This window comes from Artemia sp. Qi Xiang Cuo, chromosome 6 (genome assembly GCF_049724085.1).
Source record: "Artemia sp. Qi Xiang Cuo chromosome 6, ASM4972408v1, whole genome shotgun sequence".
NCBI lineage: Eukaryota > Metazoa > Arthropoda > Branchiopoda > Anostraca > Artemiidae > Artemia > Artemia sp. Qi Xiang Cuo.
This window is the reverse complement of record NC_142799.1, coordinates 53,484,616-53,510,502: the sequence shown is the minus strand read 5'-3', so window position 1 is coordinate 53,510,502 and position 25,887 is coordinate 53,484,616. Positions and strand designations below refer to the sequence as shown.

Here is a 25,887-nt window from a genome sequence, read left to right as displayed (position 1 = left end):
TTCATTCAAATTAAAGAAAAATTTTCATTATAAATAGCTGAATTTTGATTAGGTTCTCATAAGCAAATTCGATCAAGTCTCCTTTTTACGTTTCTTTTATGTTTTACCATCAAAGCAGTTAAATAACTCTCAACTTTGTAAATTCACAAATAAAAATCAGGAAGGCTACTAATAATAACAAATAAATTTACTTGTTTGACAATATCCTAATAATTTTTTGTAAAGCCATATTGACCTGGACCAAAGCCAATACTATATCCAGGATTTATATATTATAAATTATACAATATATATGGATTTATATATTATATAAAGCCAATATTAAGATATAATTAAGATCATTCTTTATATTCCAGTGTAGGTCTATACACAAACACCAGAAAAGCTAGACGTTTTCTTCCATCAAATAATTAGAACTTTAAAGATAAAGCCAGCAATAAGTCCGCTTGATTAATTTTTAATGCTATTTTACAGTTTGTGGACTAAGCCAAATTCCCCTTGAATTGTCCTCGTATAGGTTTAGAGCAACTACTGATCCTGTTTCAATGTGTCAAACTTAATTCTTCGAATTCTAGCCTACTGATAAATGAGTTGCTTCACAACTTCTAATAAAGAATAAATGTCATTCCACGAACTGTTAAAATAACTACTTTTCAGAACAAGACATTGAAACACGCATCATCATGGCCAAAACCACAAGGGGTATATTTTCATGATTGTACAGGAAAAAAAATTACACACAAAAAATTAATCTGGTAAGCGCCACTTGATAAAAAACCATTCATTTACTTTTTCAGCATCCAGTTTCTGTTTACTTTTTAACCCTCCATCTTTTATTCAACGTTTCTATTCTTGCCAGCTTTCACAAAACCTCACCCCTTTGAAATATTGGTAAAGCTAATCAACTTGTACATCTAGTGTCTCATAAACCGATTCCGAGATACAATAAAATTAAAATCCCGTCTATTCACTTACATCTTCCTCACAATGATACTGAGTATCTGTGATTCTTCGTTAATCCCCAATACGTCGTTGAGAGCACGGTAGACTTTAGAGGCTTTCTGAACTTGATCGCCAATATAGATTTTTCGAAATTGCTCAAAAAAGCTAAGCATTGCCACCTCCAGCTTTTCGCAGCCTCTCGCTGATAGCCTTGAATCGGTTAGGGTAATTAATTGGATCACCCTATAAAATAAACAGAAAACTGAAGTAGAAAAACAAAAATGAGATTGTTTTTAGGGAGTTAAGACATTTAGATTCCAGAATTCAGAAAAGAATTGCTAGTAGTAACGGAAAATCGCAATTATTACTTGAAAAGTTGTTACAACTATTGACAATATTGATAAACTAGATTACGAATTTATATTATCACTTGATAAACTAATTGCATTACGTGCCTGATCATTTCGAAGCAACGGAGGAGGAAGGAAACCAGTCTTGACCCCATCCCCTCCAAAACATGAAAAATTACATAAAAATACGCGGTTTTGGTTACGCAGTGGTTAGAGAATATTTTCTCTCTCTTTTACCCCCCTCAAGGAAAGGCCCTTACGTTACTTGTATAACTGCATACAAGCAAAATCTTTGTTTTTCTATGTTTTACATATCAGAGCGCTTGACTGACGCTTGGTTTTATAAAGTTACAAAGATATAGCTTAGAAAACAATTTATACAGAAAAATAAAAGCGACAAACTTGTTTTCCACCAAAATGCTAAATAAATTGTTTAGAACCTCAGGAGAACTGTTTAGAAACTTACGAGCATTACTTATACTAAATACATAAGCACACACCATCAAATCCTGGACAAATTTTCCACCAGATAATTCGTGTATTAAAATCAGAACCACCAGTTATTCTTCTTTCTGAATTTTGTCAACTGTTTATTTTATGGACTTGGTCAAACTGACTTCAGAATGGTTCAATTATCCCTCAATATATGGGATTAGATATCAACCTGAACCAGAATGTCAATCTTATTCTTTTATATAAAAATTTTGTCTAGAAGTCAATAATATAGTTAATTGCGTATCTAAAAGATCTTAAGCCGTATCTTAGCTACAAGAACAAGCAACAGAGGAAAACCTCCCCAACAAAGCCTTCCTAAGAGCACTAGACAGAGAAATTCCAAGAGTCTCAAATTTAGGAACACAATAAGATTTTAATTAGAAGAGCAAGCAACCAAAGTCACGTACAGCGGAATTGTATAGCAGAGAAGAAAGTGAACTTTAAAGGAATATCATAACTCGGATGGTTTCTTGGACTGTAGCATTTATTGTTTTACGACAGGAGTTCTTCGGCAGAAATGATGTCAAAAGCTTCCAGTATGGTTATATCCCCCCCCCTCCACTCTAGTACAATGTAGTTACCATGTAATGGCTAAATTGGGGCGTAATCTCCTTTACCGGGTAAAAAAAAAAAAAACCTGCAACACGGTAGGACCTTAATTAACTTAACTAGACGCCTTAGAAATAAGACCGTTTTCTTTCTTTCTTTTTTTTTACATCTGCTATTCGTAACACCAGCCAATCACGGAAGACGAATGCTAGGGAGGTAAAATAAATAAGGAGAGTCCAGTCAAATATAAAAAAAAAAAAAAACTATGAATAATTCCTTCAAAGACAGCTTGTGACACACAAAAGGACGGTATGTAATAGCGCCATGTAAATTTGAAAGGTGCAATTTTAAAGTTAAATAACTTTTTTAAGTTCAATTTTTTTAAGACATAAAAATACTACACAAAACATCCTTTTATGGGTAAATACAAATAAGACCTCTCACTAAAAAAAATAACCTGATCTAAAGTTTTGACTGTGTGCCCCAATGAGGGGTAGGGTAAAGGGAGTGGTACCAGATAACTACTGACAAATTGAAGGATTTCCTATTTTCTACTGGGCATAATACAGATGTAGAGCTTACTTCCATAGCCAATACCTACCAATGTTACACAGAGCCATATTTATTCAAAATGAAAAAGCTTTAAAGCTGATTTTCAGGAAGCACTTCAGAGATACTTTCCAGAAATTGGAAGATATACAATAACAATACACAATTTCCAGATATGTTTTCCATGAAAATGGAAAACAATGAGACAGTAGAAAGGATAGAGAGTCCAAAGTTGTGACATTTTAAACTATTTAAAGGGGCTAATACACGGACAAAGAGCTTCGTAATTAAGGAGCAGTCAACCGTATTCTCTCCTTATAGATTCTTGATCTCACCAAACTAGAAAAGTTTTAGGAGTTATGACCAGAGGATTGGCAAGCAGGTAAAGATTTGAATGTGGAAAAACAGGGATATTTCAAAAAAAGATCAGAGATATTTTGAGAGGAAAAAACATGAAATGAAAAAGTAGCAGAATCTTGAAAAATAGAATCTCGAGTCAAAGGTATCAGGAGAGGATCTATTATTCTTAGAATGAGTTTAGAAAGATGCCTCTCAGATACATAAGAAAATACATTAGGAAAGTTAAAAAAAGGTGGCTCGTTTTTATGTCCGATGTGTGGGTCTATGAATGAAAATGTGCTGCATTTGATGTGTGGGTCTATGAATGAAAATGTGCTCCATTCGATGTGTGGGTCTATGAATGAAAATGTGCTGCATTTGATAAACATAAATAAAACGCAGGATTTATGAAATAACAACTCTGGGTATTTTAATATTGATGAAGAGTGGTGGATAAACGTAAATTTTATAAGAATATTATGCGAGAAGTGTAAATCTTATGATAGTATTAGGCGCTAGGGAAGATTTCTTGATGTAAGCATAATGCAAGTTGAAATTTGCAGGGAAACATAAGCCGATTTTGGCGTAGATATAATTATGCTGATTAATGTGTTAGTTTGTTCATTAGCTACCGCCAGTATCTTGTTTTATTATGATCTCATGACTTTTCTTCATCGTAAAAGAAGATAATATACTAATAACAAATACAAAAGACAATCCCACTTTAATATTTTTATTCGTTCCTTTTCAAGATTTGTTTTTCTTGCCAGTTCTTTGTCTCTTCAGATAGCTTAAAGTGAAATAACCTAGTTAAAAATCTTCCAGATTAAAGTCTATAAAATACTTCGAATCTACGATGCTTTTTATCTTTCATAAGCAATTTTCAATTTTAAGTTCCAATCAATAATTCTGAAAGTTGGAGTATTAGCATATCATTTTCAATCCTTTACCCATTTTGAAGTGAAGCACTACGGAGAAAAGTACTTACAAATCTATGTTTAAGATTTGTTAAAAGCCCTTGATTGACTCTTAACTTTATTAAATAAAAAAAAACAAGTTTTTTCAACTTAAAGTAAGGAGCAACATTAAAAACTTAAAACGAACAGAAATTATTACGTATATGAGGGGAGTTGCTCTTCCTCAACACCTCGGTCTTTACGCAAATGTTTTTTAGTACTTAAAAAAAGCTCCTTATTGTTCTAATTAAAGAACATAATGCGGGAGTCGTTCGGGAGTTGTTGGGACAGAATTCAAACTTTAGCATAAAGAGCAAGATGTTGAGGAAGAGCAACCCCCTTCATATAAGTAATAATTTATGTTCGTTTTAAGTTTTAAGTTAGCTCCTTACTTTCAGTTGAAAAAACTTTTATTTGTTTATTTAATTACTAATCATTTTTTAAATAATGCCTGGAAATCCGGCGACTGAAAAATTGCTTTTCCCCACGGATTTATTATCTAGACAATTCAATCCTGGTGAAAATTTACCCCGGACATTTACCTTTAACACCTCCACGCGTGAAACTGAGTTGGCAAAGAGAAAGAAAGACATAAGATGAATTTCGTATAGGAATTCTGGCAAATTCCCTAGTGTAAAATTTCCCCCGAAAAAATTCACTCCCCGGAAACTTCCCTCCCCATGGAGAATTATCCCCGTGGAAAATTCCACCAGCTGAAAATTCCCCCTCCCCCACATAAAAAGTGTATGCAAACGTCCCAGTGACAGACAGTATACGTAGATAATGTAAAAATTTGTAACATGAAGACCTATTCTCAGTGACCCTGGGGGGTCATGATATCTCCAAAACCATAATTATTCTGTCTTTCAACTATTCTGAGCAAAATGGCTATCTTAAAATTTTTATCAAACGATTTTGAGAAAAAGAGGGCATGGAAGGGAGCCTAGTTGCCCTCCTATTCTTTTGGTCACTTAAACAGACCACTAGAACCTTTAATTTCCTCTCCCGATGTCCTAGGACCATTGGGTCGATAAAATCATCCCTGGAAAAAAAATGAACAAGCATCCGTGATCTTTCTTCTGGCAAAAAATACAAAATTCCACATTATTGCAGATAGGAGCTTGAAACCCCTACAGTAGGATTCTCTGATACGCTGAATCTGATGGAGTTATTTTCTATGGCTTTTAGGGGGTGTTTTCCCTTTTTTTCAAAATAAGGCAAATTTTCTCAGGCTCGTAGCTTTTAATGGATAAGACTAAACTTAATGAAAATTATATATTTGAAATCAATATAAGAATCCGATTCTTTTGATATATCGATTGGTAACAAAATTCCATTTTTTAGAGTTTCAGTTACTATTGAGCCGGGTCGCTTCTTACTTACAGTTCGTTACCACGAACTGTTTGATATAAACATGAGGATGTTATGTAAGAATAAGGCTGATACCAAAAATCGTTTTTAAAAAAGAGCTTTGTTTGCCACCCAACATTAAATAATATGTCTAGAAGGTTACCTGTGTATTTTCATAAGAAAATTCCAAGAGAAAACTCTACAATAAGATATGTTAGTCATTTGACACAAAAACAAATTTCTGAAATAGACTACTTAACCAGTAGGATAAGACAGGAGTTTTTTCCTGTTGCATTTAATGTTTCTTTTTTTAATTTCTCGTTAATTTGTCGGTGTTTTTTTCCTTCTTTTTTTAACTTTCGGTTCCTTTTTTTCTTGTTGTTTTCATTAAGTAATAATACTGCATCTTTTCTTAAGGAACGTGCCTGAGAAACCTAAGTTGACTCGATAAAAATGAGCTCTAGGTTTGCGTTGTCCGGGCAACGTAAAAGGTTGCATCGGCCTTAATTCGGCTTTACAAATAATGTGTTGCAGGAGCAAACCTTCGTTTTTTTCCTTTGTCCCCGCTTAAACGGTGTAGTTCTCGACCCTCGAAACTTTTGAAACGGAACGTCCCAAAAAAATTTCTTCCTTCATAAAAATTATGACACATTTCTTTTAGATGGCTTTCGGATGGCAAAATGCACTGTTTCTGCTCAAAACAGAATTTATTCTCTATTTTCTGATACCCAATCAGTGCTGTTACTTTTAAAAATGAACCGTGGTTATAAGCTAATACTGTATTACTTTGCCTCAACCCAATGTTGTTATTTCTAAAAATACAATATGTAAAAGCTACGGCTATGTTACTTTGCCGCAAAACAAAACACCTACAATATTTCCCCCATCTATTTGGTTGTTTCTCCAACACCAAAACTACCACAGAAACACTTTGCTAACAACTGTGAAAATTGTTTCATTGTGCTGTTTCATTATTTATAATCGCTGCGAAACAACTTGCATTAAGAGATATTTTCCTACCCCCAAGTGTGTCGAAAAAAAAAGGTACAAACATTTTCTAAAGTACACTCACCTTTGAAGATGAATTTGCTCTACGGCTTTCGATAACAATTCAATCTCCGTGATAAAGAGGGAAAAGAAATATAAGAACCCTCAAATACATGTCACAAACACAAAACAGGCAATTGGCATGAGTAACTAAGATGAAAGTCCCTTGCTTTGATTTTTGCTCAGAAATCACTCTCCATGATAGAGGAAAAATCGCATAACTCTGCAACTTTGAAGCCTGCTAGCACCTGGATTGTAAAGACCAACAGCCTAAAAATGAATTTAGCAAAATCCCCTTGGCTGTAGGTACCGGGCTATAAATCAAGCGAATCCAGGCATTTTAGTTCAGAATGTAGGCGAGGTTCGGAAGTTCTAAAAAAACTGTCTTTTCAGGGCTATTGATTCAAGGTGCTTATCCCTTTTTTCATAAAGATCCTTTTTTTTTATAAAGATCCGAACAATTTCATAAAAAGGTTATAGTAGGGGCATACATCTTTGACAACTATTATTCTCATTTCCCACTGGCTCACAAAGCTTGCCGAATAGGTTTTAACCTGAAAAACCCTACAGACAATTTCCAGAAAGTTGGCAATGGAGGGAGGTTTTGGAAGGTCCATAGGTCTACTGTTTGCGTCCAACCATACACACAGCGATCTCACTTCGAAAAAAAATGCAACATGCCCATTTTTCTGCTAATACGTGGCAGAGAAAGCGGGGCACTGGAGGGGCCAAGGGTTCACTTTTTGCCGACAATCGTATATCGAACATCTTTGCATGTTTCTCATTTAAACAAAGCACTGATCCTATGTTAAAAATTGGCAGTGGGGATAGATACAGTGCAACTCGAACTCCACAAGGAGTCAGAATGGACCAGTGTGTTAAAAAATATTTGTCTTGCTCAAAAAGTTAATTTTCTTGCCAAGGGTCAGCTTTCTAACATCCCAACGAAGAAAGAGCAAAGGGTAAGTTCCAATTCTTTAGCAATAAATAATTTGTCCTGGTTCAAAATTTAATTTTCTCACCAAGGATCAACTTTCTAATTTCACAACGAAGAGAGCAGCAAAGGGTAAGCTCCAATTTCTTTAGGCATTAGAAAACTATTAAAAATTTACGATGCACGTGTGATACATTCCTCTACATTAATCCCACACGCAGAAAATGAAATAACAAAAATGGATGACAGAACTGTCGGACTGGAAGGTAACGATGCTTTTTACATCTATCAATATTTTGTTCATTATTTAAAAAAGATATTTTAGCGATAGGTCTAGGGAAATCCAAAATCTTCAGTCTGTTTAGATTTTATTTTATTTTATTTTTTTTTTTTTTTTACTAGTGCATGCCTAGTTGCTTGCTGGAACGAAGCTTTACACCGCTTAAGAGGAAACTAAAACTTGCCAGAACATCTTCAGACAGTCCTCACCAACATAGATTACAATACTCCAATTCAGCTTACTGACTGTTGACTCAAACAGTTCGTCGTAATCGAACTGTAAGTAAGGAGCGACCCGGCTCAAAGGTAACCGAAATTCTAGAAAACAGGTTTTTGATACCAATAGATACATCAAAAGAATCAGATTTCAATGCTGATTTCAAATATATAACTTTCATCAAGTTTAGTCCTACCCATCAAAAGTTACGCGCCTGAGAAAATTTGGCTGGTTTTCACAAAAAGGAGGAAAGACCCCCTAAAAGTTATAGAACCTTGATGAAAATCACACCATCATATTCATTGTATCAGAGAACCCTACTGTAGAGGTTTCAAGCTCCTATCTACAAAAATGTGGAATTTTGCATTTTTTGCCAGAAGAAAGATCATGGATGCGTGTCTATTTGTTTTTTTGTTTTCCCAGGGGTGATCGTATCGACCAAGTGGTCCTAGAATATCGTGGGAGGACTCATTGGAACGGGAATTAAAAGTTTTAGTGCCCTTTTTAAGTGACAAAAAAATGGAGGGCAACTAGGCCCCCTCCCACGCTCATTTTTTCCCCAAAGTCACCTGATCAAAATTTTGAGATAGCCATTTTGTTCAGCGTGGTTGAAACTATGATAAATATGTCCTTTAGGATGACTTAATCCCCCAAAGTCCCCGGGGGGAGGGCTGAAAGTTATGAACTTTGCCCAATATTAACAGATAGTATTGGTTATTAGGAAGTATACAGACATTTTCAGGGGTGATTTTTTCTGGTAGTAGGGGGGTGGGGGGTTGAGGGTTATGTGGGAGGATCTTTGCATGAAGGAAGTTTTCATGTGGGAAGGGACATTGCTATGAAGGGGGCGCCGGATTTCCCAGCATTATTTTAAAAAAGATCAGAAATTAAATAAAAAAAAAACAAGTTTTTCCACTGAAAGTATGGAGCAACATCAAAACTTAAAACGAACAGAAAATATTACGTATATGATTGGGTTCACCCCCTAGTCAGTACCTCGCTCTTTAAGCCAAAGATTTTTTAGTACTTTCATAAGAGCTATTTATTCTAAATAACGGCCTTTGTGATTAAGAGGTCATTTTTAAAGAATTGGAAAAAAAATTCGAACTTTAGCTTAAAGAGCGAGGTATTGACTAGTAGGCAAACCCCCTAATATACGTATTAAAAATATATGAATATAGAAGTTCGTTACGTAAGTTAATTCGTAAGTTGCGTATATTTATTAGTAATAAAAACGTTCGTAAATAAAATTAAGCAAGTGTCTAGAAAGCCATTTAACCAAATAAAAGTAAAATTAATATGCAAATTTTATTTTAATTATTTATGTGCGGTGAGCCCAAATCAAAACCTGTATTAATTCAAAAACGTTCAAAAATTAAATAAAAAAAACAAGCTTTTTTACCTGAGAGTAAGGAACGACGTTAAAACTTAAAACGAACAGAAATTATTCCGTATATGAAAGGGGCTGTCCCGTCCTCAACGCCTCGCTCTTTACGCTAAAGTTTGACTTTCTCACAACTCTTATTTTTTTTAAAGAATAAAAAACTTTAGCGTAAAGAGCGAGGCGTTGAGGAGGGGACAGCCCCTTTCATATACGGAATAGTTTCTGTTCGTTTTAAGTTTTAACGTCGTTCCTTACTTTCAGGTAAAAAAAAACCTTGTTTTTTTTATTTAATGGCAAACAAAGATCATCTTTTTTGGTCCCAGTCAAAAATTGCAAGTAGCTTTCCAGAATTTAATATCATACTCAACAATGAAGCCCAGGTCTGCACTTATCGTAAAAACTATAGAAGTTTGACGCTTACCACTTTCTCGCAATAAATTCAAATTAGGCAATTTGAAAATTAGGCAAACAGGCAATACTGAACAAAACAGCAAAAAAAGTGTTGCTTCCAAAACATAATTAAAGGATACCCAGAGCTAGATAACGCAACTAGCTACATAACAGGCCAAAGACGCTTAAAAAAATTAAAAAAAATGAGTAAATGAGGTTTATTTAGTTGAAGCAATTTACTTCAGTTTCTTTTTTATGCTCTTTTTTTACACTAAATTCTAGACACCCTTTATTTTTAAGCATAAAGTAGGTTAATTTTCTGTTTCCAGTTGAACATATTCGTATACTGACCATCCACAGTGACATTAACTATAGCCAAATGCTGGTCTACAAATAAATCCAAAAATAAAAGATAGAAAAGAGAAGTTGAAAAATCTACGAAATAAAAGCTCTGTAAATAGAACAAAACAGCAAAGGGAGAAACATCAAGTATCACACAAACTGGGATCGTATTTTATAGCCTATAGCGCGAAATAATTCAAGAAAGAAATGTAGCTTTGACTTACCTGCAAACGAGCTGGCCGTCCATATTATCATTTTCATCATTCGACGTAAATGTTACACGACCACCTATCACAGCTCCAATTATGTAAACCAACCATGTCAACTGACCTTTAAAATCAAAACAACATACAAGATTAATGGAAGCAAATTAAGACCAATAAAAACAAAAAATAAGATACATAGAGAGTAGAATATACTTTTACATGCGTGAATAAAAAAATATCAAGGTATAGAAAAGATTAGTTATGGTCCTTATAAGACCTATGACCTGTACCATAGGGAACTGGGATAAAAACAACAAAATGCACAGTGAAAACTAAAATTCTGAGACAAATTTACAGTTTTCTTCAGAAAACTGAAGAAAAGAGGGGAAAAGGAGCCAACCAGCAGTCGATAAAACATTAGGTAGTACAACAAATTATTAATAATGACAAGTATAAAAGCAGATCATGTCATTAATGACCCAATGCGCATCAAAATCACACAAAACTAATAGGAGGGCAAATCGGATATAAAGAATAAGTCAATGCTTATTTAACAGGCAAGCCAGGAGTGATGGGAGCGGCTCAGCTAGCTTTACCAGACCCAATCATCAGTAAAACACATTATATCTGAGTAGGAAAAGCAACCTTCGACTGTACAACAAAATATGATAAAGTTCAGGCTTACTAGAGCGTTTTATCGGCCGAATTTCTGCAGAGGATTGTGACATAGCTTAGGGATCAGACAATGTCAGGGCCACGTTGGATGAGAAGATGCTTGTGAAAGTTATTGGGACCAGTGGAGCGTCTTGCATAATGTTTTTTTTCTTTTGTTTATACTTTCCACGTCCATCAATCAATCAATACTACACGGGTCTTTGAGTGAGATTGGACATACTTATTACTGCAATAAGTACGTAACCAACTGATGTGCGGGATCAATCTTTACGATGATAACGTGATGCCCCACATTACAGTTGTCATACACGAAAACGGATAAAAACAAAATACAACGTGTACGACTTACGTATGTACTTACATACACAGCACACGGTACGTACACCACACGTACACCAAATGGTTCATGCTGTGACTTTCATATTTATAGGTCTTAAAAAGAATCTTTCAGAGGCCAAAGATTAGTATTACTGACACAGCCCAAAACGATTTTATAATAATAATAATAATAAAAAAAGAATAAAGAAAAAAGGAAAAAATTAAAAAAAGAAAAAAAACTCACTTATACTTCCAATGCGAGAATAAAAAAGTTATCCTAGAGGGAGAAATATAGTTCTAAAGCATGTGATTATTTAGAAAGACGATTCTTACTTGGTTTTGCATCAAAGGGCCCCTCGCCTGGAGGCCCGCAAAATAGAACGACATTTACTATAAGAAAGAACTAAAGAAATAAAGTCCCTTTTATTTTCAAACGATCCACGAATCTCAGGGGAAAAAAGAAAAGTGAAAGATAGTAGGAGACAGGGAGGATAGAAGAGAAGAAAAAGGAATGAATTACAGTACAAGCAAAAAAGGAAAAACAAGTGGAAAAAAGAGACAAATGCGAATAACCAAAGTTACAATAGTTAGAAAGTAAAAATAATAGTAAATTAACAACAATCCCAAAACCTAAGCTCTTCCCTTAAAAAAAAAAAAAAAAAAAGTTTAAAAGCCTGTTAAGAATGCCGAAAGCTTTGGTATGTTCATGATTTGAATTGAATTTCATTGACAAAAAGAGATAATAATACAGATACAACATAGCATGTGCTTAAATATATTCATTTTGCCTGTTTTTTACTTATTTCTTGTAGTTTTCTGTGTCAATACAGTAGTTTGACTCTGAATATTTTGTTCCATCTAGATTATTGGAACTATATAATCGAAATGGAAATGCATTTTCTATGCTACTTTTCTCTGCTATTTTTTTTATGACGTTAATCGATTTGGTGTGTTTCTCATGCTACAATATGTTATTGTATCTTTATACACGCGTTGCAGGACCGAGCCAATTGAGGCTGATAACCTTGCCAAAACTCTTCTCCATCCCACCCTGTTTAAAACGTCTTTTTTGGTCACCTCTTAGGACGTCCTTAACGCTGTCAAGCCAGTGTTTATAACCTGGGGCATTTAGCATCTCTCTAACCCCTCGCAGGCTAATTAGCAAAACCAGTTTTTGCTCTCTGAGGACAATTTTTCCATCCTGAGAATATGCCCCACTTTCATTTTGCCATTAGGTTAGTAATTAATAAATATTGGGAGAAAACTGTAAACCTGCCACCACAGAGATAGAAAAATGGATAAATGGCAGATGTTCGCAAGTATTCGCTATTTATTCCATTTTTCCGTTCTAAAAATTAGATCTTAATTAATTAATTAGATCCGCTCTTAAATCTAGCCAGACTCCATTCTTTTTTATCTCTATGGCTACAACGAATAAAGATGGGGACATCAGCAAGTCTAGAGTCATTTAGGGGCTAGAATACAGATTTTTAGTTTTAAGTTTCAATTCTAAGTTTAACTAAGTTTTACTTTTTAGTTCTAAGTTTAAATTTAGTTTTAAAAAATAAAAAATTAATAATAGGGAGTTGTCGCATAAGGGAGGATTAGAATAAAAGCAAAATTCTGGATGTAGAAACTGACAGTATTCCAAAAAATTGAAAACATCTGGATGACTACGAAATTAATACCTGGCAAACAAAGAAAAAATAGCAGGATCTTTGAAAATCAATGGTCGCATCAGAGAAATACAGAAGGGGGGGGGGTACTATTGCTAAGGCAGTCTAAAAAGAATGAATGAAGTCGGGTTATTGAATTGAGGGCTGGTTACTTGCCACTTGGAAAAAGAAGAAAATAAACTGGAAATATTAGAAAAAAAGAGGGCTCCGTATTCATGCCCTATGTGATGACGTGTGTTTCCCTTGCTGTGTAAGTGTCAAACATTCAATTGTTTAAGAATTAATATATTTTGTGTGTGAACTAAGATAAAGAAGGCCAATAAGCGTGATTAGGAATGAATATTACAAGGATGATACTCGTGTAACTCGCATGATACTATTAGGCAGCAGGAACGGTTTTTCAGGATAAAAATAAACCATGGAGAAAACTGAAGAGTATTTTAGGCTAGAAATTATGTAAATCGAATTATGTTGATAAGCTGCACATCTATTTACCAATCGTGATGATTATATTGTCTGGAGCCAAGGCCCTATAGTTTTTTTGTAATTTACATCAGTTCATATCCTATTGTCTTGTATTAAGCCAGTTTATTCATATGGGGAAGTATTTCGCTCCTCATCACTGAGCTGGATGCCTAAAATTATGGTTAAATAATTTCTCTAAAAAAAATAACACAATTATGTCAAACAAGGTTAGGAATAGGAAAGCTATAGAACAGATGTCTCTGCTAGAGAATAGAAAGCAAAGATTGGCAAGAACATAGTCTTTCTTCCACAAAACCACATACTCCCAGCAGAAATTCGAACAAATTCTAATGTAGTTTGTGTTGACTTCTTTATCCATTAAACAATTTAAGAACAGTTTTCGCTTAGATCTGGTAAACCTTTTAGCAATATTAACTCTGATATACACGGCTGACGAACATAAAAACAAAAAATAACCCGTTGATGTTATAAAAAAAAGCTAGAATAAAATTACTTTAAAAAATAATAGAATTATTAGAAAAAAGAACAATTCAAAAAAAAATATTCCGTAGATTTGCTAATAGAGATGGACATCATTTCATAAATGTTAGTTTCGGAAAAAAAATTAAAAAATCACCGAAACCTTTTGGAAACACTTCACGTTTACAAGCAAACAACCCGTTGATATTATAAAAAAAAAAGTTAGATTAACAAAAGCATGTGATCACGTGAATAATGCAGAGGTTGGTTCCCACTCACCTAGATTGTTAAATCTAATGCTGGGTTTCTCCCAGGTCATAAACTTGCCCGAAACATTTCTTTGTCAGACTTAAACGATTTTATTGTCGAACGTCTTACACGGTCATGCCCATCAGTGGCAGTTCTTGTCACAATAAAAGATAAGGCACTAAACATGTAATAATCTCAGCCATAGCCATCGTCATACAAATTTATATGTCAACACCAAATAACACAGAGTCAAACTAAAACCAAACATGTTTAAATACTAACTTTCTGCAAAAAAAGATTAATTCAACTTCAAATTAAAACGAGTGAGTGTAGCATTAAAAATCTTGACGAACGAGGGAACGAAACTGTTTGTGTAACACATATGTCTGGGTTTTACCGGCTGAATGTTAGGTAGCGGTTCAGCTACTTGTCACGGGAGCCGTTGGCACGAAGGGAGATGCTCAGGGGGGGGGGAGCAGATTTTGGATTTGCCAAAATACCGACACCAAACTTAAAATACAATTTATCACGGCGTGCGGAAAGAGTTGTAAGGGGAAACTGTTTTAAAAGGGAGCAATAAGTGACTTTGGGGGATTGGGAAACTTCCATAAGAGCTCGGTATTGGATCCTTTCCAGGCGGTCCTTCTGATCCGAAGTCAGGCCGTAATGCTAATTAGGACAAGCATATTCTACCAGCGGTCGAATAAACGTAAGGAAAACACACAATATGTGGGGTTGGGACACGATGATGAGCATGGAGGTTTAAAGATAGGATGCCCAGATTTGCCCGTTTAATCATCTCCTGTGTCTGTCTTTTTCTTTCGAAGCTCAGCCCCTGATCTACTAATGATACTTAGAAAAAATTTCAGCCAGTTCCTTCTGCTAAAAAAACAATGGCTGGAATCTTAGATTTTTTCCGATTTTGTTCACTATAAAGCCTAATAAAATGCTAATCCTAGCAACACCTAGTTTTTCCTACAGCTTTTCTACGATTGAAAATTTTCCTCCAAAATGGACAATTGGTGATTTCTGCATAAAATATAAAGTAATCAAACAGGACCGTAGAGTAACTTTGCGTTTTAAAACATTTATAAATTAGATACTAACTTTGTTTTTGAAGCTTAGATATTTACTTTGCATTCTTCGTTCTTTTACCTTTTTGGAATTTATAAACGCGACTTTTCTGAATTATGTTCGCACGAACAGCTCACTTTTAAGTTAAATTATATCCGCATGTATGTTTTGTAAAGCTTTACGACATCGGGTAATGTTAGCCTACAGAGAGACTGATTTCAAATATATAAGTTTCATCAAGTTTAGTTTTACCCATCAAAAGTTACGCGCCTGAGAAAATGCCTTAGTTGCCTTATTTTCGAAAAAAAGGGGGAACCATCAAACAGTTCGTGGTAACGAACTGTAAGTAAGGAGTGACCCGGCTCAATAGTAACCGAAACTCTAAAAAACGGAATTTTGATACCAAAAGATACATCAAAAGAATCAGATTTTTATGCTTATTTCCAATATATAAGTTTCATCAAGTTTAGTTTTACCCATCAAAAGTTAAGCGCCTGAGAAAATTTGCATTACTTTCAAAAAAAGGGGGAAACAACCCCTAAAAGTCATGAAACTTTAATGAAAGTTCCATACTGTTGAAACAGTATTGGTACTGTTGAAGTACCAATACTGTTGAAACGCTTTTCAACAGTATTGGGTAAAAACAAGGTATTAAGCTGTCGCAATTTAGTTTTGAAAGCTCAAATGTCAACGACTACTTCTTTTTGCACGTTATTTACTTCGACAGAAAATCTTCCATTTGAAATCAGAAATCAAGCAAGAGTCTTCATTACCTTCCTGAATAGCCACACTCATTTCCTGAGCACTAGGATTGGACAGCAAATCTTGATAATTTCCAGCGGCTGTATCAAAAAGTTGCATTAAAAGAGTACAAGTTTTAACATATTCACATCGTCCAATTGTTGAAAGTTGTTCAAGCTGTTGACTCACCATTCCTTGATCTTCCAAAGGATCTTCTAAACCTTCTCTGCAAATAAAAAGAAATCATTGGTTTCCATCTAAGATATAGTGGCATCAAGTAATCAGGTTAAGTTCAATGATCATTGCATTCGACCAAAAATTGAAGAAAAGCCCCTCCAAAAGATCATTGCCATTGAAGGTAGTAGAAATAAGCTAGAGCCTAAAATAAGTTTAAGATAGAAAATCGGTGTTACCATTGTTACGATGCTTAATTAAGCTTCTTACTTTTTTAAACTCAACTGTTTCCCAGATTGCTGTTTAAAACACTAATGTTTTTAAATCCTATTAAAGCAACGCTAAATCCCCAAAATAAAGGTTCTCTTTGCTTTCTATGTTAACTGAGTTTCCACCACCTTGTTCTTTGCATCAACTAAACACTCAAAACTAATCTTAGCGCAATTATATCTTTAAGCAGATTTTGGATAGATCCGATGCTTTTTTGTATATTTTTAAGCTTAAATATATGAATTCTTACATATTTTAGCATGTTTTGAAAAAAAAATGTGAACAGATGGGATTTCTTCAATAAATATTAGAGGGATAAAGAGTGCTTCTGCGCAAACCTTGGGGGAATTCACCCTTCCCACTACCCGAGAGTCCTTTATACAGGCAACGTTGGACTCTCTTGCCACAGATTTTAGCTTTTTATGCCTAGATTCACGGCACCAGGCAGCCTTAACAGCATCTGATGCGTTTTTTATATTGTACTTTTAACTAGTTTCACTCTGGGGTAGAAAATTTCTACTTTCTGTTGTACCTTCTTTTGAAGGAGATGAAAAAAGACAGCAGGGGGGGGGGGGAGTTAATATCCCAGTAACGTCATTCAAAATAGAAGTATAACACAGAAAGAAGCAGTTTCTCAAGTAATCGGCTCTTGGTGTATCCAAGGATTTTTTTTTTCAATGATTCAACATCTTTACTACAAAATAATTCATGCTGGCTTGACGACCATTTATAAACAAAGCATAAATATCCTTGAAAAACGCAACCAGTACACATTCACTAAATTATACAACTAACCAAATCCTCACTGAAATAAACACAAATAAAGAACAATAAAAAAAGAGATAATAATAATAATTACTGAATAATAAACTAAAAACAATAATAATAATATAAGAAAAACGAATATATTAATAATAGAAGAAAAACCAAAATTACTTAATTTTTCCTCTCGTCTACCAACTAACTGACCCCCTTCCCCCTTTAAAATAACTGGATCAAGATGTGTGTCTTTATGTCAGTCTTGCCAGTTCCGCAAAAGGGGTAGAGCTCAGAAATGCTCACCAGAACGAGATGAATTAATGTAAGCCCTATGAATTCATGTCATGCGTAGCGGTGTAGCCCATTTTATTAGCTCTAAAATGGATCTTCAAATGTGATGTCCACGACGTTTTTGCACCAGCATGTACCGGTATCCATATTTGACAATAGATTTGATATAAATACTAAAAAGTAGAATTATCGAAAGCAAAGGAAGAAGGTTTTACCAGGGAAGGGTGATCCCTGGTTTTGCTGGAGGTTCTCATCAAATCAAGGTGGCCAGTTCAAGAAGACAAAACCGGTTTACTGTTTGGTACCTTCGATCAGATGATCAGTAACTCTTTTGTTCTCGATGCACTGAAGTTGAACCACCTTATATCAGACCATTTTGTTATTTCTAGCTATCACCTCTGTAAGGACAAGGAGGCTTGAAATGGGTTTTCTTGTTTTGGGACGGATGGTTATGCTATTGAAATGCTAATAATGCGAACAGAATGCTAATAAAAATGCTAATAGATTTTTGTTTTAACTGTAAATTGAAAGGAAATGTGGTCCAAGGAAATTATTTACAGCTGATTATGCCGTCATGTCATAGGCAAAATGACGTAGAGGGACTGAGACGCTGTCATTCATGTGATTTGAGCAGACAAGGAAAACCGTAGGCCCAAAGGTACTATCCTGAGTTATGCCACTTTTACTGGATGTTCGAGGAAGCTCCCAATCAAGTTTTAAAAGACATCCGCATATACCATACACATGGAGCTTCATCAGTAAATCACGGTACCATATTCTGTCTATAACTTCGGCGTCGAAAGGAAACAGTCTAATGTAGAACCCCCTTGCCATTAGTTTGATCCACATCTAATTCAGACCAACATGACAGGCTTTCATGGAGCGTTTTCGTCAGAATCCATATCTAAGATCCCCTCAAAGTTCGTTGAATTTACATTCTAACAATGAGTATTATAAAAACATTCTCTTAGGTTTTCCCACTGCGAAATAGGAGAATCGTTGGATCCCCCTCAGGTTTTCGAATAGGAAGGAAATGGGAAGATTTATATGTCTGTGAGAAGCAAGGGCGTGTCCAGGATTTTGTTTGAGGGGGATTACTTTTTCGGGGACATTTACAAAAAAATAATAACTACAAAACACATCAAAAATTTTTTTATATGCGCTTTCGCAACTTTTTTACGAGTTCGACAAGACTTTGTTTGTGGGGGAGGGGTCAATCTTGGTAATACATCCCTGGATACGGCCTTGGGGAGAAGGTTCAAGAGCGAAAACACAGCCAGAAAAGGGATGACAAAGGTCAAACTCGGCACTGCAGGACTTCCGGTCAACATTTGTTATGCGTTAATGGTCCGTGGATTTAATCGCATCAAGATGTTAAAGAATGTGATGGATAAGTTAGGTTACTCTTGTTAAGGTTACTTCCAAAGGTTAGTTGTTGTTGTTGGGTTTTTTTATGGTATATATTTTTTTTTTAGCACTGAAGACAGTTTAGCGAAGGACATTGTCGAAACACCTGCATTACTTTTGTTATTCATCGACTGAAAATTACCCTAGTTGTTCTTTATCTTTTATTCCTCTATTTTTTCGCTCTTCATTTTTTTCATAAGGGGTTAATCTAACACCCAATTAATGTCCTTCGGGATCTATTGCATTACCCTATGCGTTTCGGAATTTGCTTCCGAGGTTCATAATCTACCAGAACATTCCCCTGCAACTCTTCCTCGCTGTTTTATCCATTGGAAATCTTTTACCATTAGTATGCATTCTTAAGCGAAGCACATAATGGATCCGTAAAGATCTTTCTTTGTAATGGCTTTCTAGAGTCCTGTCACTCTTTTATGGTGAACTTAGAATGACAAAACTTATGAAAACATGTTTTCATGAAATAGATGCTTAATAAAAGTTTTTTCTGCTTAATTCCATGTCAAGTAGCAAATCCCATTATTGGATTTACCAATAAAGCTCTTGTACAAAGAGGTCAATTTGCGCTTTTGTCACTACTTTGTAATGCCATAACAGGTCTGAAATAAAAATTAATGAAGAACTTATGAAGGTCCAAATGGCTCCCCAAATAGGAAATAATGCGGTACATTATTTTTTCTTTCGAAAATAATGGAAAATACAGCTTATTAATAACTACAAACAAGAATGTATAAAATTTTTAGGAAAAAAAGGTTTTGGAATTAAAACACACAGATTTTTCAATTATCAGATTTTGTCAAAACAAGCAATAATTTTCAGTCAGAAATAGGTTGTTGTCAAATGTTTTTATTATAGCCTACTGTTAAATTCAAGCCTTTCTGCGCAGTTCTGAATTCTCCACCGATATCACAGACTCGCTGTTGGAATAGTCTCCTAAGAAATAAAATTTAAAGTTTGAACCTGACTGATCAACTAAATACGGCAAATCTAATTCCAGCACATTTTTTTTTTTTTTTTTTTTTTTACTTCAATCGATAAAGCTGACTTAATTCAAAACGTCACACTAATGAGTCGGAAAAACTGATAATGAAGGGCAATTTTCATACTTTATATAGGTTTAGCAGACTGATTGTACTGATTATCACAGCCTTTGCACAAACAGAGATCTGTGCATTTAAGGGAAGCTTTTGCACATTTGCACCTGTTTTCGCACTTTGTTTTACAGCCACATTCTTCGCAAATTGTCGCTGCCTCAGTAAGATTAGTCCAGAAAGGCTCCCAGCTTCTGTCATGCTTCACCCAGCCGTATAAACCTGGATCCAGTGGTGAAAGTTCCAGACAACGCGATGATGTCCATATCTGGGCCTGCATGTAAGCGCGTTTGGTATGCTCCTCAAGAGCAGCCGCTGTTGGGGGCCGTCTTTTCATTCGGGCTGTCTTTCGTGTGAAAAGCTGTTTCCGCAGACTGTTCACTTTAGACAAGCCATTTGATTTTTCATAAAGAACGACGAAGAATCACTGGATGTCTGTAAAGTGACAATCTAGGAGCGGGGCTCCTGATGTACTCAGAGAAACAAAAGTCGGAATAATGGATTTCACAGCTTTCCAGGTCTTCCAAACACCACGCTTTCCATGAAAAGCAAAAGAAGAAGGCATGTCGCATCCAGAGAAGGCATGCAAAAAGAGAAGGCTGCGAGATCTGTCAGGTTTTAGACGATAAGTAATATCGTGAATGGGCAGTATTTTCGTCTTTGCTCCATGCCCATAGACGACAAAAGGTTTTCAATCTGAAGCTGCTGGAACAAAGCTATTGCAATCACGATTTCATCAGAATCCACAGTTCTGAAGGCTATGAAGTTATAGTCACACTGGGCCTGATGGAAGGCATGGAGCAGAATGGCCTGATGGAAGGCCTGATGAAAGGCACAAGTGTCACCTTCTTCGTGGTTGGTAAGTGTGAGGCCTTCGCGAAAAGCCATATCGCGCGTTGAAATAACAATGTCTCAAAAAGTGGCTACTACAAAGATGCCCTGCAATTCCTGGACTACCATAGTCACCAAAAAATGAAAGAGTCGACTCTTGTTCTCAGTTGATTTAAAAAAGTCACGCCAGCTCATCTGAGGAACAGGGGTTCGGTCTGTGATTTTCACGGCATAAGACGAAATTCCTGTTTTCACGCGTTCCTTTTTTTAGGCTGTCGTCAGTATAGATGTCAAAGACGAGATCAATCCTTTGAGCGTCGGTTTGGGACTGTTGCTTTCTGAGAGAGAGAGAGAGATAAAGAGAAGGATAGCAAGAGAGACAGAGAGAGAGAGAGAGACAGACATAGAAAGAGAGAGAGATAGAGAGAGAGAAAGAGAGAGAGAGAGAGAGAGAGAGAGAGAGAGAGAGAGAGAGAGAGAGAGAGAGAGAGAGAGAGAGATATAGAGAGATAGAGATAGAGAGAGAGAGAGAGTGAGAGAGAGAGAGAGAAAGAGAAAGATAGAGAGAGAGAAAGAGGAAAAGAGAGAGAAAGAATAAGAAAAGTGAGAGAGAGACAGAGAAAGAGAGAGAGAGAGAGAGAGAGAGAGATAGAGAGAGAGAGAGAGATTATGCAAGAAAATTCTTGCATAATTCCACTTTTATTAGACTACAACATACCTTCCTTTATGTATAAAAGAGATTCGAGAGAAGCAGAGGGGGAAGAGGGGAATCTTTTTGTGATTCCGGTTCAAAAAAGGTGCTACGTGCGTAATCGTTCACAAAAAAATGACAGCAAGGAGAGGGGGAGGGAAGACACCACATTACCAACCATCCAGTCATACCTGATATCCTTGCAGGATTCCACTTCAAACAAGGTGTAGCGTGCCTACATTTCTACTAAAAAGTTGGGAGTGGGAGGGTGCGGACCATCTTTGATTCTCCAATCATACAGATTAAAAAATCCTCGTGATTCTGAGCAAACTAAGAAAAACATGTCTGCTTTTTATTTTTTAAAAAATGGGAGTGGGAGGACCGAAGGAGGTATGTTAGAGGAGCCACAGGTTAACTTTGTATCTCCACTATTACAAGTTGAAAATGGTTGTGGTCCGCTTGAAATAAGATGCAACATGCCTACCTTTCTGTAACAAAGTTGATAGGAAGAAGATGGGCAAATATAAGAGTCACACTCCCACTTAAGGCCTCCATCTTTTCGAATTAGAACTTGCCTAAGTTTGCCCAAAATCACGACTTAGCTCATATATTATATAAATAGCTCATATTTTCACAGAGCCATTAACCGATTTCTTTTCCCAATGTGTACGACAAGAATAATATTGTCGATCTCTTCTAATTTTTAAAATGGCGTATCTGATGGACGAATTTTTGTACAAAAAAAAACTGATGTTACATATTTACTCCTATCACCCCTTCAAGGATCGCCGTTAAAACAAAATTGTGCGTCCCTTAGTTCAAAAGTTGGGTGTCTTGCCCTTGACCAACTTTTTAATTTAACTACTAAGAAAGCAGTAAAGAGCATGCTCCAATCTATTTAAGAATAACAGACCAACTAAAGTTTAAGAAGCAGATGTAACATAATTCCTCTTTTTCAGTCCTAAAGGCAGAAAATTAATGAACTCACATCTACCAAAATTGCAAACAGAAATGGCCTGCAAAAGTACATGCCACGACATTCGGACCGATGGGAAAATGCTCCTTTGTTTATTTAAGAATTTTTCTTTTATTATTTTAAGAAATCTTTTGACAATGGGGCCAGGGAAACGTTGCATGTTTTAAGCATGTGTAGATTTAGTCTCAGTTCAAGTTGAAACTTGTGCATGCCTGCTTGAGCAGAGCTTTCTGCTGGAAAGCAGAATCATGGCTTAAGAAAGGGAAAGCATGGAGAAACTACTTCAGATCTGCTTCTCTGATATAGACTATAAAACTGCACCAGGGCATCTCCCAGAGGGCTCTGACTCAAGGGCAAGCAAGATCCCAATTTAGGCCCGAGGCAAGAACAATACGCTGTTTTCAAAAATTCAATTTCTTATTAATCAATCCGACCTTAGATCGACACTTACCGTAAAAACCCCAGAGATTAGACCCATATCACTTTCTCGCAATAAACCGAGATCGGCAGCATAGGGGGAAAAGGACAAAACCAAACTGACAAAACCAAAAACAAAGCCTCAACAAATAAAATAATTCAAAGCAGTAAGACTCAATTCACAACAAATTTAAACCTGAAAAAATCCATCTACTCATTAGAAAAAGCTCAACCAAAGAATGCATAGATGTAATCCTACAAAACTCAATTCAAGACTCAATATTCCAAAAAAGAAAGGCACATTTGACTCCGACCGACTCTGGACTAGACCATAACACAAGGAGAGGCAAAGAAGCTGCGTCCTACTCCCAAAATTTTGCAAATGGACCCCAAACCTCATGGAAAACCTGGAACTTTCCAGCAAAAAACCATACTTTTAATGTTTTCACCTACACTTTTAGATTAATCTTTCAAAACTTGGCCTTTGGAGCTGAGAGGCTAGAGTTTCCTTTGAGTGCAAATTTCATTCATCAGGTAACAAATTTCTTTCCAAGTCAAAAACCAAGAAACATATTTTTCAAGATGGCACTAAATCGATCAGATGAATGCATAGTTCAATTCTTATGGCAGGGGGGGGGGCTGTGGTGACACTCAGCCGCATAACCTCCAGGCTTTTTAAGAGCCAAATAGCGTACGATAGTCCAAACTATGACAGTCAGAAACCATTTTTATCGTTACAAAATCCAACATTACAAACTCCATCACTGCTAACATCAACAGAATCGTCATCATCGAAAAGATTATTTTTGTGGGCGACGCAATAGTAATCATCTTTGTTGTCTTCTACGTCGTTGTTATCGTGTTAAACATCATTGATGTCATAACTAATATCATAATCATTTTCCATATCATTTAACCCCCCCCCACCCTCCATAAAACACCTTTGCAATAACCCCATCCTCTTTTAGACACTTCCTCCATCCGTGTTTCACAATGACTGACCTCATGAACATGTTTACAGAGGACCAAAGCTAAACCTACTATACTCTAGACCGACTATAACTCGTTTGCCGGTGCCCCACCCTTTTTGTACAGTAATACCAGTAATGTAAATCAACATGGTAGGTCATAGCATTGATTTTAACTACTGGAAACAGAACTGTTTATTGGTTTTTGCCAAACAGAATTTCGCCAGGATTAAATTTTCAGTTATTTAAAGTTTGCGGGCTTCCCGTGCACCGAGTTTTGCATGAGCATAATTCTGTTTGATTTAAACTTATTGAGTCTGAATCTTACCTGAATTGAGTTCGGCATTGGATTTTGCTTGGGTTAAGCCTTTCTGGGTTATATTTTGCCGGGCTGCATCTTAATAGAGTAAAAATTTACTGAGTTGCTTCTTTTGCGTAGTTTGGATTTTGCTTGGATTGAGTTCTGCTGGGTCAAGTTTAGTGTGGGTCCAATTTTGCTGGTTATAAGTTTAGAGTGGGTTGAGCTATGCTGAGCCGAGTTTTGCGAGGGTTGAATTTGGTTTAGGTCATTGTTAGTTGAATTTGGTTTAGGTTTGATAGTTCAAATTTTGTATGGTTTAGATTTTGTTGGTTGAATTTTGCATAGGTTTAGTTATGAGTAAACCCTTTGAAAATACGGAACCCTTACTGAATAATATAATTCGCGATTCACATATTTATTGATTAAAATTATCAATGCAATTGATTCTTTCGGGAAGGGGGATTAAAAACGTCGTAGAATTCCAGAGTTATGATGGTGAGCCAAAAGGTTCCTGGGAACCAGCTTTTCGAGTCACTCATAAAAGCAAATCATGGTTCTAAACATTGCAAGTTGGTCTATATAAAATTGTGTCCTTACTATGTAGACTGTGAATATAGTGAATAGCAGAAACGTGAAATGAACCCTAAAATTGTGAGCAGCAGTCACTAATGACGAGGTTTAGTATCCTATTTACAAGAATTATTGGTCCCTTAGTTTCCGCAGTGGCTATTTATACTAACTGGCCACCAAGTTTTATTGCCTTTTCTTTTTCAAACATACTTTCTTCTCAAAGTTCTTGTAGCTCTCTGAGCGTTCTTCTCAAACTACATTAATTTTATCTAAAACACAACGTATTACATTCCCTTCATTCAATTTACTTTTTTTAATGTACTTTATGGGATATCAAAAACAGAGCTAATATAAGATACCTGGATTTCCTCTCCGTGCATTTTATGATTGGATTTGCAAAAACACTATTAAATATACAAGCCACCATAGCTTTTCTAGATCCTGGAAGATCAAAAATAATAAGTTTGCGAAGAAATGGTACAATATACGATTTTATTTTCTGCTTAGTTTATTAAGAAACCAAAATATGGATAGCTAGATGGATAGCTAAAGACTTAATATGTTCTAATTAATAATATCCAGGATCTTGAAAATCAAAGATGCATATATATATATATATATATATATATATATATATATATATATATATATATATATATATATATATATATATATATATATATATATATATATATATCTCTCTCTCTCTCTCTCTCTCTCTCTCTCTCTCTCTCTCTCTCTCTCTCTCTCTCTCTCTCTCTCTCTCTCTCTCTCTCTCTCTCTCTCTCTCTCTCTCTCTCTCTCTCTCTCTCTCTCTCTCTCTCTCTCTCTCTCTCTCTCTCTCTCTCTCTCTCTCTCTCTCTCTCTCTCTCTCTCTCTCTCTCTCTCTCTCTCTCTCTCTCTCTCTCTCTCTCTCTCTCTCTCTCTGTGTGTGTGTGTATATATATGTATGTATGTGTGTGTGTGTGTGTGTGTGTGTGTGTGTGTGTGTATATATATATATATATATATATATATATATATATATATATATATATATATATATATATATATATATATATATATATATATATATATATATATATATATATATATATATATATATATATATATATATAT

The 25,887-nt window shown here is 35.5% G+C and overlaps 1 protein-coding gene across 1 annotated transcript in view; it reads right to left on the bottom strand.

Annotated features, from left to right (window-relative positions):
* Ranbp16 (Ran-binding protein 16) overlaps window positions 1–25,887 on the bottom strand; it is a 238,509-nt gene that overhangs the window by 152,178 nt on the left and 60,444 nt on the right. Inside the window, exons 9-11 of the mRNA XM_089090269.1 lie at window positions 16,040–16,233; window positions 10,348–10,453; window positions 976–1,185 (exon numbers count right to left, since the gene is read on the bottom strand). Coding sequence (XP_088946395.1) covers window positions 976–1,185; window positions 10,348–10,453; window positions 16,040–16,233 — 510 coding nt within the window. The remainder of the gene's footprint in view (window positions 1–975; window positions 1,186–10,347; window positions 10,454–16,039; window positions 16,234–25,887) is intronic.